Genomic DNA, 18353 nt, shown 5'->3' on the forward strand with positions numbered 1-18353 from the left:
GGTACGCGCTCAAGGGGGACGGAGCGCGCAGCCCTGGGATCAAGTTACAGTCCCAGTCCCAGACTTTTCAAGGCAACATTTTTTTCCTCCATCACAAAAGTGGGGGATGGTGAACGCTATTTGGTTTCTTCAAATTTTTAGAGTAGGGAAAAACGGAGCTGAGCAAAACTTTGAGCAGGAGCTTAAAAAGAAACATTTGTTTACTGTTTTTACTCACCGCATTTGTATGATGACGAGATTTTCAGTAGTATGTGAGCGAGAAAAGAGGCATAAAAAACTTTGGAATCGGACGAAAAGACATTTATTTTAATGGGGGAAATGTCGAATCAGGAATATAGCAAATATCCACACTTTGGCTTTGTTTGAAACCTTTAAGCGCGTCGCGCACGAGTGGAGAACGAGAGTTTATTTGGAAACATTTGATGAAACATCGCTACATTGTTGCGCCTCCAAGATGTCCTCCAAGCGCCTCTGCTCCATTGTTGGAGGCTTTTGGATGCTTTGGATATGGGCAGCCACCTCTATGGTCGCTCGGGCGGTCATCTTGCACCCAAATGAAACGATATTCAACGACTTTTGTAAGAAATCGACAACTTGCGAAGTGCTAAAATACAATACGTGCCTAGGTTCCCCTTTGCCGTACACACACACTTCTCTGATTCTGGCTGAAGACTCAGAAACTCAGGAGGAAGCCTTGGAGAAACTGGCCATGTGGTCTGGTAAGTTACTATTTTTATTATATAATACATAAATACAGTGAAATAATATATTCATTCACATGTTTCCCTCTGAAGCAAATTAAGTTATTTTAGTAATTGTACACTTGAATAAAATTGAAAAGGTTTTCCATTGTATGTCAGTTTTGCAGCTTATTGAATAAGAAAGCCAAATATTGCTGAACACAATGCTTCTCCTATGGAAATTGGTTGCAGAACATAATATTAACCCTTTGCCTTAAAGATTTTGGCGCACATATTAAACAAAATTAATTATTGTAAGTTATTGAATGATAAAATACATTCTTTTGCATCAGTTATTAATGCCATCTTGTTCTTAATTTTCTCAAGCACCCCATAATGAGCAATCCACCCCTTTCCTGACACATTCACACCTTAATCCCAAAGTTCTCTGTATTGTTCCTGAAAGTCCATTGCCCATGGGCCATTTCCTATACATATGAAAAAGAAAACTACCAAATCTTTAAATATCCACTTGATTCTATTGAACTTAACTAAATATCCTGATTTATTTCCATAAATATTATTTTGACAAACTCTCAGGATCTTAACCAGACAGCCATTGAGAATTAGTCACTATTTTCTCAGACAATTAACGTCTAATCTCTCAATCTCTTGTGCCCAGGGTTGAGAAATGCTCCTCGCTGTTGGGCCGTCATTCAGCCATTGCTGTGTGCCGTTTACATGCCAAAGTGTGAGAATGGAAAGGTCGAACTGCCCAGCCAACACCTGTGCCAAGCTACACGCAAACCTTGCAGTATTGTGGAGCGGGAGCGGGGCTGGCCCAACTTTCTCAAGTGTGAAAACAAGGAGCAGTTCCCTAAGGGTTGCCAGGTAAGTCATCCATTTGCATACGCCCAAAATGGTCTGGATTGCCTATTATGTGACTAAATGGACTTTTGACTTTCAGAATGAAGTCCAGAAGATCAAATTCAACACATCAGGACAGTGTGAGGCTCCACTTGTCAAAACTGACATCCAGGCAAGTTGGTACAAGGATGTGGAAGGCTGTGGGATCCAGTGCAACAATCCCCTGTTCACGGAAGACGAGCACTCGGACATGCATAGCTACATCGCCATCTTCGGCTCCATCACTCTCCTGTGTACCTTCTTCACACTGGTAGGTGAATCCATAATCTCAGGCTGGCTTACTTCCTGGTGTGCAGTATTTTTGACAGAACCTAGCTCACGTTTTGGCTGCAGTCTTTAATTTTGGATGTTATTCCTGCTTACAATTTCCCACAGGCCACATTTCTCGCCGACTGGAAGAATTCCAACCGCTACCCCGCTGTGATTCTCTTTTACGTCAACGCGTGTTTCTTTATCGGAAGTATTGGATGGCTCGCTCAGTTCATGGATGGAGCCCGCAAGGAGATTGTGTGCAAAAGCGACGACACTATGCGGCTTGGAGAGCCATCGTAAGTATGAAATCAGCGGAAAATCAACCTTCCAAAAGATTGGATTACAGTAAATATGAGTTTCACTATATATTACAAATATTGACAGTCAGGAACATTTGATAGCCAAGAAAAGTAATTGTGCAGAGCAATAATAATAATAATAATATTATAACTTACCAAATATTTCAGTATGAATAATGCCCATTTTCCATGGCTTATTTTTCTCTAGGTCCACCGAGACGCTGTCATGTGTGATTATCTTTGTCATTGTGTATTACTCTCTTATGTCTGGGGTCATTTGGTTCGTTATGCTGACTTATGCCTGGCACACATCATTCAAAGCCCTGGGCACCACCCATCAGCCTCTGTCTGGAAAAACGTCCTATTTCCATCTGGTCACATGGTCTATTCCTTTCATATTGACAGTTGCTATTCTGGCCATTGCAGAGGTGAGGCTACTCTTGTCATTTTTTTGCATGGTTAATATTAGCGTTTTCACAGCGATTATTCTGAACATATGAAATAACCCACAGGTGGATGGAGATTCAGTTAGCGGCATTTGCTTCGTCGGCTATAAGAACTATAGATACCGTGCAGGGTTTGTTCTGGCTCCTATCGGGGTGGTCCTTGTCGTTGGCGGCTATTTCCTGATACGAGGTGTGAGAAAAATATTTACACTCTATTTGACATTTGGACATGCCATAAAGTGATTTACTTAGATGTATTCATGTATGTAGATTGATACAAGACTCTCATTTTCCAGGGGTTATGACATTGTTTTCCATTAAGAGTAACCACCCGGGGCTACTCAGTGAAAAAGCTGCTAGTAAAATCAATGAAACCATGCTGAGGCTTGGTAAGTTTGGGTTTCCTCTTGAAATTCTTTGCACATTACACAGCATGAAATGCTTTCATCAAAAACAAAATGAAAAGCACACCAATCATTCATGTGTTTTAATTATGACCATATCTATCTATCTATCTATCTATCTATCTATCTATCTATCTATCTATCTATCTATCTATCTATCTATCTATCTATCTATCTATTTATCTATCTATCTATCTATCTATCTATCTGCAATTTTTTTCATTTCTCAGGTATATTTGGATTCTTAGCCTTTGGTTTTGTCTTCATCACTTTCGGCTGTCATTTCTACGACTTTTTCAACCAAGCTGAGTGGGAAAAAAGCTTCAGGGAATATGTACTGTGAGTCCTCTTTTTCTATAATATTTCTAGACAAAGTAGCATTTTAGAGACAGGAACAATCCATGTGTTACCTTATGTACCATACAGTGTTTTGGGGTTGTGTGCTGTAGAGAGCTACTAGTGCTGTCATGTAACAAATGTGGTTTTTAATACAGATGTGAGGCTAATGTCACCATAGCTCACCAGACCAACAAGCCAATCCCAGAGTGTGCCATCAAGAACAGGCCAAGTCTTCTGGTTGAGAAGATCAACCTTTTCTCAATGTTCGGCACAGGCATTGCAATGAGCACGTGGGTTTGGACGAAGGCCACAATCCTTATCTGGAAACGGACCTGGTTCAGGTATATAACCAAAAACATACAAATATATATATATTTGTAATATGTAATATTTTGTAAGTTATAATAAGTAAAAAAAGTCTTAATATTTACTATTTTCTCTCAATTCCAAGAATCATTGGACGAAGCGATGATGAGCCGAAACGCATTAAGAAGAGTAAAATGATTGCCAAGGCATTCTCAAAGCGAAAAGAACTGCAGAAGGATCCGGAGAAAGAGCTGTCCTTCAGCATGCACACCGTTTCTCATGAGGGTCCAGTGGGTAAGCACCTCCTCCTACATGCTAAAGATCTTTTTGTCAACTTTTAGGAGAATGCTCGAATATTGATGAAAGCTAAAAAACGCTCCACAAACTATCAACCAGTTTCCTATATTAGACACAAATAACATTAGATTTTTATTTTAAACCCTTATAGCGGGTATCAACTTTGACCTGAATGAACCATCAATGGAAATGTCTTCTGCATGGGCCCAACATGTGACCAAGATGGTGGCTAGAAGAGGGGCAATTTTACCGCAGGATATCTCAGTGACACCCACCGGAACGCCTGGTTAGTGCTCTAGTTTAAAATGATAATTGATTAATATATAATTAATAGTTTAAGGGATAGTTCACCCAAAAATGAAGATTCTGTGATCATTTTCTCACCCTCAAGTTGCTCCAAACCTGTATGAATTTCTTTCTTCTGCTGAACACAGAAGATATTTTGAAGAATGTGGGTAACCAAATAGTTGATGGTAGCCATTTACTTTCATAGTACGACAGAAAAATACTTTAGAAGTCAATGGCTACCATGAACATTTTGGTTACCCACATCCTTCAAAATATTTTCCTCTGTGATCAACAGAAGAAAGAAATTCATACAGGTTTGGAACAACATGAGGGTGAGTAAATGATGACGTAATTTTCATTTTTGGGTAAACTATCCATTTAACTGTAAATGGTGGCAAAAAGCAGAATTTTTGTGTAATTTAACAAAAACAACAGCAGTAATAAATCATTTTACACTAACATTTACTGTGTAATATGTATTATATTTACTACAATAATTAATTACATTTTTCCCTGCAGTTCCCCCTCCAGAGGAAAGGAACAAACTTTGGATGGTTGAAGCAGAAATTTCTCCTGAAATGATGAAAAGAAAGAAGAAGAAGAAAAAAAGAAGAAAGGAAATACGGCCAATGGGTCCTGCAGCGGATGAAGGGAATCCTGCCTTCCACCGGAGGGAGTTTGGCTCCAGTGCAGTGCCGCGCCTCCCAAAACTTCCCGGTCATCGGAGTCTGGTGGCAAACCTGTGGGAGCAACAGCGACAGCAGCAGGAGGAACAGGATATGCTACCTGGAGCCTTCCCAGAATTCAGGCCTTCGTGTCCAATTCCTTATCAGGAGAGGTACGGTGGGTTGGGATACTTGCGCAATAAACCCTCCGGCCTCCCCCTTGCCAATCCCCTGACGCTAAGAGATAGTGTGCAAGATGACTCGGGTCGCTTCCAGCAATCATCATGGCAAACTAATGGAGTTTTCCGGCAATATGGACAGGAGGCTTCTGTGATGGATGCTGGCAGGACTGCCGTTGTTCCACGGGCAGATGGTAGGAGGGGTGTACCAATACACTCCAGAACCAATTTAATGGAGGCTGAGCTGTTAGATGCTGACTCAGATTTTTAAGTCTTGGGGTTGTTGGTGCTCATTTTGTGGATAAAAGCGAAAGGTGCTGGATACTCATGCCAAACAATGAACCTGGAGCAGGAGTGGGTTTGAATTGCTGAGTCGGCTCCGTTTTTCTAAAAGATGCTTTTTTTTATGCAAACCTCATGATATTATGAATTTGAACTGGATTTATGAAACATTATTAAAAAGTCATAAAGACATTTGTGCCTTCAGCATGGATTTTGTAACATCCCGCTTGTGATTCTGCACTGTTTCTGGTGGCAATTCATATTGTTCAGTTTGCCAAGTGGGCTAATATGTTTGGAAACAGGTTGGGGCTTCATTCAAGAATGCTGCATAATTCAGATCTTGGCTTCAAGGGGAAGTGTGTAATTCCTGCAGCACTGGCGTCACCAAACGGAATCACAGAAATAATGACTCTTTGCAAACAGGTGAATCTGTCAGTGGTTACTTAAACAGATAGCCCCACTCAGAACACACGCCATTGCTCATTGTTGCTCGTGTTCAAAAAAGGACAATTTTCAGATCTTCTGACAATGTAACTAAATTTGGCATTTGCTCTTGGATCATTTTGCCGATAAAGCATACCAAGTTTTGTATCGATAGATAAAAAGTATTGCCGAAGATACGGCCTCACATATAATGATGGCTCGACACTGCTGACTTTGCTTTAGCGTAACATTTGAGTGGAGGCAAAAATAAAAATTCCGTTCAGTCATTGCTGTGTGACTCAGTCCAGCGATCATCTGATCCGATTTTGGTAAAAAGAACCAAACCGGTTTCCCCGTCTACTCCATTGGTTGAGCCAATGTTGCTATGTCAGCATGTTCAAACAGATATACAGTGTTTACACAATTTTTGGGGAAGCAGTGTACAAATGGCTTATTTAAAGTTTCCCCCACATATTACACTGAGATTGGAATTGCAAGTATTTTTAACACCAAGCAACACATTGGTCTGGGAAAAAAAATAAAAAAACAGTATTGTATCTATTGAAAACCTTACAGCTCGAAGAAAAGGAACTGACAAAAGGGCTAATTCTTCAGAAAAAGAGAATTTATTCATAGCTATTATTGTTACTTTTTGTTTTGGAAAAATTGCCTGGTGCAATTACAAACAAGTCCACCTCTCTCACTCAAAGAGTAAGAGAAAATAAAGGGCATTGTTTTTGTTCGTTTAAAAGTGTTTTTAAAATTGTAGCTCAAAATGCCAATGGTTATGTAAGATTCTGTTTCCATTGACAATTATTTCTGTACAGTGCTTTTACAAAAACAGAAACTATTTTTGTATTTTCGATTGTTTTTTTTTTCCCACTAGTTTTATTTTATATTATTTCAAACTGTACATACATTAGATCACAGTTTTGTTTACTGGAGTGATTTTGCTTCATACACATTCAGAATTGTTTCTCTGTGTGCATTTTGTTTGAGATGTTAAGCTTATTGGCGCTTTTTATATTTTATCTTTTTTGTCTAGATTGTTGTTAATATCAGTGGAAATATTAACAAAAAAAAGCAGCTGTGCAGCATTTTTATGACAATTTGAAGTTGTCCTTCAAGAATGTATTTTAAGAAAAAGTGTTTAATGAAGATGCCTGTGCTCTGTGACTGCGATATGTTTTTCCCCATCACTGTTGCCGTTATTCCCTCAGAAGAGCCAGTCCGTCCTCATCATTAATCTTTTATGTCAGTATTTTCATGCCTTTGTGTGTATCTTTGCTGTTTTCTGCCAGAGTTTCATTCTATTGTATATATTTTAATATTGACACACCATTAATGAATAAAATATACTGAAATTGAGTAAAACAAAAGGATTCAGATTATAAAATGTTGAATGCTTCAAGGTTATTTTCATTATACACCTGAAAAATGAAATTGTGTTTAGTATGATTTAATAAATTTCATGTCACTGTGAGTATATTTTTTTATTTTGCAGATAAATGGTGCATCTCTACTCCACAATACAAAAGACTATTTAGTAGTACATAAAGAAAGATCTTTCTCTCATTGTTGTACCTGTACTCACAGATACTTATGAAGAGTATAAAGCTGAATAATAATAACCTTCAATCAGTTGATAGCTGGCAGTGTTTTGCAAGAGTGGTCATATTTGTACATAGTTTATATATAAATAAACACAAAAAATATTTAACTGTGTCTGTGTTACTGTTCATTCATTTTTAAATCAGTGAATTCAGAATCAAATCTTATATGAACTAATATTTAGAATAGGCCTATATTCACTACAAAAAGTAGATTGAACAAAAGCGTTTCGCTTGTGAATGTGATAGGCTATTTGCTTATACCGCAGTTCAATTAATAAAAAGCTAATACTGAGTTCCTAACTTACAATTTTAGATGCAATTTTGGCAGTCAGTTCGTCTGTTTTGCTCCATCAACGAAGTTTCCGACAAAGCTACATCTTAAAGGGTTAACTAGTTCACCCAAAAATGAAAATTCTGTCATTTATTACTCACCCTCATGCCGTTCCACACGCGTAAGACCTTCGTTAATCTTCGGAACACAAATTAAGATATTTTAGTTGAAATCCGATGGCTCGGTGAGGCCTCCATAGCCAGCAATTCATTTCTCTCTCAAGATCCATAAAGGTACTAAAAACATATTTAAATCAGTTCATGTGAGTACAGCGGTTCAATATTAATATTATAAAGCGACGAGAATATTTTTGGTGCGCCAAAAAAATAAAATAACGAATTATTTAGTGATGGCCGATTTCAAAACACTGCTTCAGGAAGCTTCGGAACGTTATGAATCAATGTGTCGAATCAGCTGTTCGGAGCGCCAAAGTCACGTGATTTCAGCAGTTTGGCGGTTTGACAAGCGATCCGAATCATGATTCGACACGCTGAATGATCCGAAGCTTCATGAATGTTTTGAAATCGGCCATCACTAAATAAGTCGTTATTTTGTTTTTTTTGGCGCACCAAAAATATTCTCGTCGCTTTATAATATTAATATTGAACCACTGTATTCACATGAACTTATTCAGATATGTTTTAGTGCCTTTTGGATCCATTGGCATTTTGTTACAGAATGAATCTGTGTTTTTGAACAAAACATTGAATCAAGTAAATGATTCAATGACTCGTAAGAACAGTATTATGCCGCCCACCTTCTGGAGTGATGACGTAACTTTCAGAAAAAAAAAAGAGCTGAAAATCCCAAACTGTATAATATAAAATTAAAAACCTATATACTAATGCTATAACCGAATAATTATTATTATTTATTATTATTATAATTATTAACGACATTTTCGACATTTATTTTTGTGGCACTGAAACTCCGTCCTTTGTTCAAAATAAAAGTTAATATTATTATTAGTAGTAGTACACTGTAGTTTATTTGGCATCACACAATTAATTCCAAATGTTACAACAGGGAAAGAAAGGCAGTGCTGAGAAGCGCGCTCCCAGCAGGCGTCAGTGGCGCGCACACAGGCAGTGGTTAGATGAACTGATGGTGGACGCGCGAGACTGTTCCAGGATGGCTCACACCAAACACACGATGTCCACTGATGTGGAGAGTCGGAGGCGACGGTCTACTGAGAGTTCAGGCGAGTATTCTTAGTCAATAGTCATCTTATGATTACTAAGAAGCTTAGATATGTTTTCTCTCATTATGAATTCATTAGAACCGTTTTAAACAAGTTTTCTCTGTTTGTCTGATTTGTTTGTTTGTTTGGGAAAAAGTGATTGTCGTAATCTAATCAAACTAATTCGATTTCTTTTGGAGATTTTAGGCAATATCAGTTAATAATTGTAGATATTTTTGTCAAATAAAACATAAATAATAATTTGGGAATGTGTCACACCTGTAAGGAGAGACTAATTTCACCTGTTCTACTTACGTCGTTGACTGTAAATACAAAGTTAAAACTGCCCGTAAAATATCAGTTATGTGCAAATGGCTTCTTAAAAATGTAATTAAATGTTTGTTTTTAATCTGTCACAAATTTTAAAGTCAATTTCCATAATTATATCATGCAATACTCACATCTGACAATAAAGATTGTAAGCAGGTTTGTTTTTTGAGAATGTGATGTTTGGTTAATTCGTTAATGCTTAGTATTGTGACCTTGGAACTTCTAAACATTTAAGTTTTTAATATGAAATCAATTAAGTCTAGTAGGCTCAAATAATATTTGGCTTCTTGTGTTGAAATATGGTAGAAAATGTAGAACTTTTTTTGCTTGCTTTTTTTTTTTTTAACTTATGCCATGATATCAATTTGCAATGCCATCAGACACAGTTGCTTTACTAATGTTTTATGGAAAATTCATGTTCATGTGACCATCAGGAGTCTTTTGTTAGTTCCACACTGACTTGTTGGGGACTCGACTAAGTCATCAGATGACCACGAGAAACTTCTAAATCCACTGAGACATTGATTTCTTTCTCTCTATGACTTTTAGAGCCCCTCTGGGACCATGACCTTAAAGGTCGCCGCTGTAACTCCCAGTGTGACAGACTGTGTGTAGCTGGAGCATATCTTGAGATCCCAGATACTCCTTCCCCCTGCACCTCCCAGTATTTCGGACACTACACCCCGAAATGCCTCTCTACTCACAGTGAGTGTATTTTATCACTTTTTTGCTCTTTGTTATATGAAAGTGTTATTAAACAGTTTTAAAACTGATCATATATATAGAGAGTGAAATAAGCTTAGAAGAATTTCAATATTTATTGGATCGAAATGATTTATATTATTAATATTATAAATTATGTCCCCCAAATTGTTATAAGATTATGCAAAATGCGTGAAAATATTATTTGTGTTTTTAGTATGCATAAAATACGAGCTATGAAAAGAAAAAGCAATTTTATTGCAAATGATAGTTGCAGATCTTTCTCCAAAAACATGATCTCTTTTCAGGGCATTCACTGCATTCACGATGCACGGATGACGTTTGGCAGGAAGCGAGCATCAGAACCACCATCCGAGCAGAAAACGAGGTGGAGGCACATAAACTTGCCAACAACTACAGGGTGTGTAAATATGAGCTCTCATGAAATATTCTTGTTTTAATTGCCAGGGATGTTTCCAGAGTGGAAAAAATATATATAGAATAAGGGCACAAATCCATGGAATAACTGGAGGAAATGTTTCAAATGATTTGTTTATGCTTGTGTGCCAGTTTGGTTTCAGGAAATGGAAGAGTCATGTAACTGAGCGGCCCATTGAGGACAGATCTGATGTAGTTAAGGAGCTTTATTCTGAGCTCAACTATATCAAACATCATTCAGGTTAGAAAAAAAAAATGGATAAATAGATAACCCTAAAATTATTGGGCATGCAAGCCACCCTTGAAGATTTATGTCATTGCAAAAGATATTAAACTATAAAAGCACAAGCACACCTTTCAAGAAAAAAAAAATCCTCAAAGACATTTTTTGTTAATTGTAATTTTAAAAAAAAAAAGACATTTTTTTTTTTTACAGATGCCACATGGTTTAATGTTTTGTTATCTGTGCAATGGCGTCGCATTCATTTTAAGTGTGGTTTGATTGTATAAAATACTGTAGTGTTTGTTAACTGTAATGTTTTTGATCTCTTTTGCTTCTAGGATCACTGGTCACTGTTGGAAATATAGTATATGTATTGCTCTTTGGTTGGTGGATCTCTTTATTTTACTTCTTGGTTAGTCTGCTGATGTTTTGTACCATTGCTGGGATCCCATATGGTATGTCAGGGTTCATTTGTCATTTATTTTAGTTAATAATCCATTTCATTTGCATTGTGACACTTTATTCTCACTTGAATCTGTTCTCTCATATTTGTTGATAGGAAAACTCTGTTTGGAGCTGTCAGGTTATTTTTTATGGCCATTTGGGAAGGCATTGCAGAAAGTAAGTGCAAAATGTATCTGCGGAAAGTTCCTTAAAAGTATATATGTCGCCTGTTCAAGTTTTTTTTTTTTATTTATTTTTTTTTTTTATTCTGTCACACTGTTTAATCGTTTTGCAAAGCCTCTTATGCCTGTAGCATGGCACATGACATTCATTTCAAACTCTGCGGTCTTCACATTTTCTGTGTTATAATTGATTTAGAATTTCAAGAATCCACTTTCACTGATATTTTTGTGAAATTCAACTGATTTCACATCCGAATGTGAATTCTCTCATCTGACTGCATGTTTTTAAATTCTTCTTTCAGAGCAGCAGCCTGGTTAGAAAATGTTGTATGAAATTCCCACACTGTGAGGCCATTCCAGAAGAGGTGGATGAAGTAAAGGAGTCTTTGGAGGTGAAAGAATCTACACCCCTGTTGCACTCCACTCCTGCTGTTAACACAGAAATCCCTGTGACTATGCCGCCCCCCAAGCAGACGCGTTATTGGGTGAGACTGTCAGTTTTGAACAATTTTTCTAGGGCCCTGTTTACACCAGGGGTTCATGCCATGAAGCAGGTTTAGATGGATAGCTAGGTATGTTTCAGTTTAGTTTGTGCTAACCCTGAGTTTTAGGTACCATGAAAGTGGCTTGACCTTTAGTAGTGTTCATCGCCATAAAATCCTTAACCCTAACCCTAACTCTTTTAGAATTCTTTATTTTTCAGTTGACTCTTATGAAAATATTTTTAAAGGTGCCGTAGAATGTTTTTTTACAAGATGTAATATAAGTCTAAGGTGTCCCCTGAATGTGTCTGTGAAGTTTCAGCTCAAAATACCGCATAGATTTTTTTTAAATTAATTTTTTTAACTGCCTATTTTGGGGCATCATAAAATATGCGCCGATTCATCCTGCGGCCCCTTTAAATTCTCGTGCTCTCCGCCCACGGAGCTCGCGCTTGCCTTAAACAGCATAAACAAAGTTCACACAGCTAATATAACACTCAAAATTGTTCTTTACAAAGTGTTCGTCATGCAGCATGCCTAATTGCGTAAGTATGATATTTATTTGGATGTTTACATTTGATTCTGAATGAGTTTGATAGTGCTCCGTGGCTAAAGCTAACATTACACACTGTTGGAGAGATTTATAAAGAATGAAGTTGTGTTTATGAATTATACAGACTGCAAGTCTTTAAAAATGTTTAAAGATGAAAATAGCGACGGCTCTTGTCTCCGTGAATACAGTAATAAACGATGGTAACTTTAACCACATTTAACAGTACATTGGCAACATGCTAACAAAACATTTAGAAAGACAATTTACAAATATCATGTTATCATGGATCATGTCAGTTATTATTGCTCCATCTGCCATTTTTCGCTGTTGTCCTTACTTGCTTACCTAGTCTGTTGATTCAGCTGTGCACATCCAGACCTTAATACCGGCTGCCCTTGTCTATTGCCTTGAACATGAGCTGGCATATGCAAATATTGGGTCGTACATATTAATGATCCTGACTGTTATGTAACAGTTGGTGTTATGTTGAGATTCGCCTGTTCTTCGGAGGTCTTTTAAACAAATGAGATTTATATAAGGAGGAGGAAACAACTGTGTTTGAGACTCACTGTATATCATTTCCATGTACTGAACTCTTGTTATTCAACTATGCCAAGATAAATTCAATGTTTAATTCTAGGGCACCTTTAATGAAGTAAGACCACATCTCTTTTTTTTTCTTTTTTTTTATTATCTAAGATAACATTTAAAAACCCATTTTAATCATGTTTTTTTTCCCCATCATGAATATAGCCAGGGTAGCTGGCATGGTGTTAAACTATAAACAAACAAACAAACACTCCATGGCTAACCTTCCTCGTCTACTCCGATTGATCAAAATGCATCTTAACACCAGGTGTAAACGGCCTAGCTGATAGGTCATCATTATACTGTAAATCATGCTTGGGGTTTAGTGCATAGTTGGTAAAGTTGTTGGTTCGAAGCCCATAAGGAGTAAAAACTAAAAGTATGAATTCATTAATGGTTACCTCAGTGTTTTCTTCCTAGTGTCGGTTGAGTACGTATGTCTGGCTGGTTCTGGGATACCCCCTGCTGGCTGTGGTTCACTCCCTGGCCATCTTCCTGTCCTGGATGATGGTGTTCACCATCCCTGTGTCAAAGATGAATGCTAGGACCTTGAGCATCATCCTGCTCATGCCACCGGAAGAGGTCAAAGTTCGGACTGTGAAAAAGGTGAGCACTATTCTGCTGTTTACATTAGTAAATCATTTCACAAACTTTTTTTTGCTTATGGTTGCTGTGTCTACTGTTCTTTAGCCACAAGGTTGTGAGACCAGAGTTCTGCTTTGCTGTTACCGTGCATTCAACTGGTACTATTACAAATACACCGTGGATGGGATCAATGTGTTTGCTGTCAGTATCCTTCATGTCTATGGCTCTCTCACCAGATATATTATATATATATATATAAATATATATACACACACTCAATAAATAAATAAATATATACTCAATAAATATTATAAATAATATTGAAACAGTACAGTGATTTTGCAAGCTTTATTGCAGGAAAAAAGTTGATTTCTCTATGATATGCAGTATTTATAGAGTTGTTAGAATCTTTGAAAACCCATATTCAGACCTCTTGCCGCTGGTTATCATCACTCTGGTGATCGGCTATGTGGACAAAGATAATTATTTTGTGAGTTCAGAGGTAAAGTTTGCCACAGCAGTGAGCTCCATTATCCCATTGTCTTACTACATTGGGATGGGAATAGCAAGGTAACAATGAAATTTATTTATCTTTATTTGTTTATTTTTCATGACTTTAATTTATTTTTAAATGTAACTCTTTTTATATACTCGTTTATATTTTTATTATTATATATTTTAGTATATATTTCTACCTCTTTTTCATGTAAAATCTGTGTGAATACCATTGTTTTCTCTGTAGTATTTCCGCCCAGAGTAACTTTGCAGTGGGAGCGGTAGTAAACGCCACGTTCGGCTCGATTACGGAGATGGCCTTCTACATCACAGCTTTGCTGCAGGGTCACCGCGCAGGAAACAAATGCTATGCAGAGGTCGTCAAAGCTGCTCTCACCGGCACCCTGCTGGGCTGCATCCTCTTCATACCTGTGAGAGCGAGTGTGCTTTTTATGTGTGTGTTTCTGTGATGCTGCTTTCTCACACTAGCCCTTCTGCTGTGATACCTGCCACACATACATGTTGTATATTATAAAATTCCCCTCACGGCTACATTCTGTGTGAGTGTGTTTTAGGGGATCTGTATGATCATCGGGGGCTGTAAGCACCGAGAGCAGAGGTTCAACAGCAGGTCGGCAGGGGTCAGCTCAGCCCTGCTCTTCATATCTGTAGGAGGTGAGAGAACCAAAAAAAAAATCACTGTTTTTAAGTAGACGGAACCATTTTTGACTTTTTACCTCTGACCACAGGTGTTTTCGCACCTACGCTGTTTTCAAAAGCTTATGGAAACTTTATATGTGAGGGCTGTAACAACTCACCTGGTAACGCCACAAAGCCCTTCATATGTAACAATTGCCACTATGACCTGGTATGTTGTTTACTTAATAAAATTCAGGCCATTTAGACATTTTGTGTATGTATATGATGCAAAGCACAGTAGTTAAATTAATGACCATGATATTTTCCTACAGAGCGAAAACAACCGACCTCTTTTTTTGAGTCATATTGAGTGAGTATCCAATCGCACTTGTTTTCAGTCAAATCACCTTTATTTATATAGCGCATTATACAGTACAGATTGTTACAAAGTAGCTTTGCAGTGATAAAAAGGAAAATAATGATTTAGTGATGTGAACTGAATTGAATTCTGCTGTAAAGCAGCTCAAAAGTCTTGATTACAACATAAAGACTTTTAAATGTTTAAATTACATCTTTGCTTTCAGGCCTTTGGTGTACACTGTCTCTGTCCTGCTACCTGCTGCGTATCTCATTGGTCTGATCTTCACTCTTAAGACTCATTCGCATATTTATGATATCCAAGTCAGTGACGCCCACTGTCATGGTGCATATTTTTTTTAATTGAATTATGCAGTTCTATGTGTGTGAGATGCTTTTATTTAATATCCTAATCATTCTGTGTGTGTGTGTGTGTGTGTTAGTTATTAGTGACCATGGTGCAGTGGTTCACTGGTCTAGAACGAGAGCTCTAGTGGTGCTCATTTTGGCTACGATATTGATGGCAGCTTGCGCTGATCTCAGCACTGAGCACATCAAACCGATCATCTCGAATTCCAGTGTCTCACAGGTACAAACATGTATATTCAATGCTTTATTTGATTTTAATGGGGTTTTTTTTCTGGGAAAGTACAACACAATATTCCTCATTTAAATAATTCCTGTCAAAGGCATACACAAAAGTTAGTAGTTATTAGTTGAAACTTGCGGTTATGGTGGGGGGCGTGACATTTCCGAAACACGCTCAAAGCAGTTGACAATCACAACACACTGGCCAGGCCGACCAATCGGAGCACATTGTTCTTTTCCGAAGAAGGGGATTCATAGAGGCCGGAACTAAACAAAGTGTTACTGACAGACTGAGAAGAGAGGTGCTGCAACAGTGTAAAATAAGTGTTTTTTTTTGTTTGTTTGTTTGTTTGTTTTTTTTACGTTCAAGCACCTATTCTTGTAGACCCCAAAAACAAAATCAAGACTTTGTAAAAGGGCATAATGTGGCCTCTTTCATAAATAGTAGGCCTTGTTCTTGCTCTGTATTCAAGCATAAATATTAATTTATATCACAAATGTATTTTGTTGCAGTATTTTATTGGAGTTACTGTATTGGCCATGGTTCCCGAGCTTCCTGAGATAGTCAATGGGATCCAGTTTGCTCTTCAAAACAACATCAGTCTCAGGTTACAACTGTTACAAAAATGTGTACTTCACTGTTTTTAATATATGATCTGGATGTGCCTCTAATATGGTTGTTTTTGTCATCTAGCCTGGAAGTGGGGAGCTGTATTGCAGTTCAGGTCTGCATGCTGCAGATACCGCTACTGATCATGTTCAATGCTTTTTATGTAAGTCACACTCAAAAAAAATAAACTTAAGTTGGTTTCTGATACCCAGTTCTGCAGTATGACACAAGTTCTTTCTGTTTGTTTCTCTCCAGGATGTTGGATTCGTTCTCATTTTCAGTGATTTACACCTCTGGGCGAGCATCTTTAGTGTTATCCTGGTCAACTACATATTTATGGATGGAAAGTCGGACTACTTCCAGGGTAAGCGTTATTATTAGTATTAGTGATTAAAGGAAAAATAGTCCAAAATGAAAATCAGATCATCAACAGTCTGTTTTAACAGCCATGATTGCCATTTACTTTGTATGAAAAGAAGTCCAGTCAAGTCACCTTTATTTATATAGCGCTTTTTACAAAGCAAATTGTGTCAAAGCAGCTTTACAGTCATAACTGGTACATAAATTTTGGCTTCACAGCAGCTCTTAAAGAATAGTGTCAATGCAGGCAGATCAGAAGCACTGTTGAATAAATGTCAAGAATACTGTTGAATATCAAATGTCAAGTGTCCCCAACTAAGCAAGCCAAAGGCGACAGCAACAAGGAACCTAAACTCCATCAGGTGGCAAACAAGTGGCAAATAGGTGTTAAAATGGAGAAAAAAAACTTGGGAGAAACCAGGCTTAGTCGAACAACATGGACATTCAGCTATAAATATCTCCTTTGTATTCCACTGAAGAAAGAAAGTCATACAGGTTTGAAAAAGGCCACTGACCAAACTTTTGAGTTTTGGGTGAACTATTAAAAAATATAATGGTAACTCTTTACAATAAGGTTTCATTGGTTAACATTAGTTAACATGAACTAACAATGAACAATGTTTCTACAGAATTTATGTTTCTATCCAAATTTAATGCACAAAATTGTGTGATTAACATAAAACATTTGTGAAAAAGCATCCCATGTGTTCAAGAAAACAAAATGGTCACTTCCTGGGAAATTGGCGCAAAATATCTGTAATAATAATGGAAGTTGCTGCAGTCGCCACTGTGGTTCTTTTTTTCCTATTTCATAAATGACTTGCGTCATAAATGCGTCTCAGAGTGCGCAGATGAAATGTTGGTTTACGTTCGGATGCCTGGTGTTTGGGAATGCAATCATGTGATGCGCTTCTAGAAGGGAATTAACCCAAATCATTCTTATGACAGACTTTGGCTAAAGCATTTCAGAATGATCAAAGAAACATTTGAGATTCTGTGCGATGAAATTAGTCTGCTGGGTTAGTTCAGTTGTCTAATCACATCCACTGCTGAGGTAAAGTCACATGAGGTTTTATTTGTACTTCACATCAAGGGATTTATTCAGTAAATGTGTTTCCATTGTAGTTTATGCGCATGTCTTCTTAAGGGGGTGAAAAAATGTATCCGCCTCAATTGAGCGCACAAGTTTATGCATATTTTTAGAATGTATGCGCATCTTGGCATTTCCATCCAGCATTTTTTTTTTTTTATGTGATATCCCAACATGCACATAAAAATAGGTGGATGGAGACATAGCTCCTCCTAATGCTATTTTCTACATTTACTAATACATTTTTGAAATCCGAAGTATCTGTTAATATTAAATGATGAACAATTGCGTTTTTATTAGATGACTTTAATAAAGGTTAATAAAAGCTCTAATAATATATTGCTCATAATTAGTTAGTTAACAAATAAGAACTTATTGCAAAGTGTATAATATAAATGAACTAACGTATATCAATTTGTTTATTGTGCATTTCTGTTGTGCTTTATTTGAGACAGTTAATTAGTAGTATTATGTCATTACAACTAAACCAAGCCATAGAAAAGATATTATTTCAGGTTTTATAAAAAAGTGAATACTAAATCCTGCCTGTTTTGTTTTTCCTTAACAGGAACCGCTCTGGTGGTCGTGTACCTCATTCTCCTGGCTTTGTACTTTTTTGCACCTGCTCCTCTTGGATGTTGAAAAAAAGGACTTTTCTCTATTAACTTTTATTGTTGACATGTTTGTACAGTGTTTGTGTCATATATACTGTAAAGTTCTTTATTTAGATGATTTTTTTTCCCCCAGCATGTGAAGTATGAGAGCTCTTAAGCCTG

At 37.3% G+C, this 18353-nt stretch overlaps 2 protein-coding genes across 2 annotated transcripts; both read left to right on the top strand.

Moving 5' to 3' along the window:
- The first annotated feature begins 69 nt into the window (after window positions 1-69).
- Window positions 70-7453, top strand: smo (smoothened, frizzled class receptor). Its single transcript, XM_067391021.1, has 12 exons — window positions 70-719; window positions 1363-1571; window positions 1648-1857; window positions 1983-2155; window positions 2367-2586; window positions 2671-2794; window positions 2901-2993; window positions 3239-3347; window positions 3503-3688; window positions 3799-3947; window positions 4102-4236; window positions 4758-7453. The coding sequence occupies exons 1-12, from the start codon at window positions 455-457 to the stop codon at window positions 5351-5353; spliced, it is 2469 nt and encodes an 822-aa protein (XP_067247122.1). The 5' UTR covers window positions 70-454; the 3' UTR covers window positions 5354-7453.
- Window positions 7454-8862: 1409 nt separating this feature from the next.
- Window positions 8863-18298, top strand: cax1 (cation/H+ exchanger protein 1). The gene is made up of 20 exons (XM_067391022.1): window positions 8863-8932; window positions 9791-9946; window positions 10252-10364; window positions 10514-10622; window positions 10943-11059; window positions 11164-11225; window positions 11533-11715; window positions 13274-13459; window positions 13544-13643; window positions 13867-14008; window positions 14181-14364; window positions 14509-14608; window positions 14683-14801; window positions 14905-14942; window positions 15157-15275; window positions 15373-15518; window positions 16031-16125; window positions 16212-16290; window positions 16383-16491; window positions 18146-18298. The coding sequence occupies exons 1-20, from the start codon at window positions 8863-8865 to the stop codon at window positions 18217-18219; spliced, it is 2301 nt and encodes a 766-aa protein (XP_067247123.1). The 3' UTR covers window positions 18220-18298.
- The last annotated feature ends 55 nt before the right edge of the window (window positions 18299-18353 follow it).

Source organism: Chanodichthys erythropterus, chromosome 8 (genome assembly GCF_024489055.1).
Source record: "Chanodichthys erythropterus isolate Z2021 chromosome 8, ASM2448905v1, whole genome shotgun sequence".
NCBI lineage: Eukaryota > Metazoa > Chordata > Actinopteri > Cypriniformes > Xenocyprididae > Chanodichthys > Chanodichthys erythropterus.

What these genes read in the sequence shown, in the direction of transcription:
- cax1 (XM_067391022.1), top strand. Translation starts at nt 8,863, where the DNA reads ATGGCTCACACCAAACACACGATGTCCACTGATGTGGAGAGTCGGAGG. An exon ending in AACTTGCCAACAACTACAGG is followed by an intron (nt 10,365 to 10,513) that starts GTGTGTAAATAT and finishes CTTGTGTGCCAG; the next exon opens with TTTGGTTTCAGGAAATGGAA. An exon ending in ATTGGGATGGGAATAGCAAG is followed by an intron (nt 14,009 to 14,180) that starts GTAACAATGAAA and finishes TTTTCTCTGTAG; the next exon opens with TATTTCCGCCCAGAGTAACT.
- smo (XM_067391021.1), top strand. Translation starts at nt 455, where the DNA reads ATGTCCTCCAAGCGCCTCTGCTCCATTGTTGGAGGCTTTTGGATGCTT. An exon ending in ATGCGGCTTGGAGAGCCATC is followed by an intron (nt 2,156 to 2,366) that starts GTAAGTATGAAA and finishes ATTTTTCTCTAG; the next exon opens with GTCCACCGAGACGCTGTCAT. An exon ending in TGGAAACGGACCTGGTTCAG is followed by an intron (nt 3,689 to 3,798) that starts GTATATAACCAA and finishes CTCAATTCCAAG; the next exon opens with AATCATTGGACGAAGCGATG.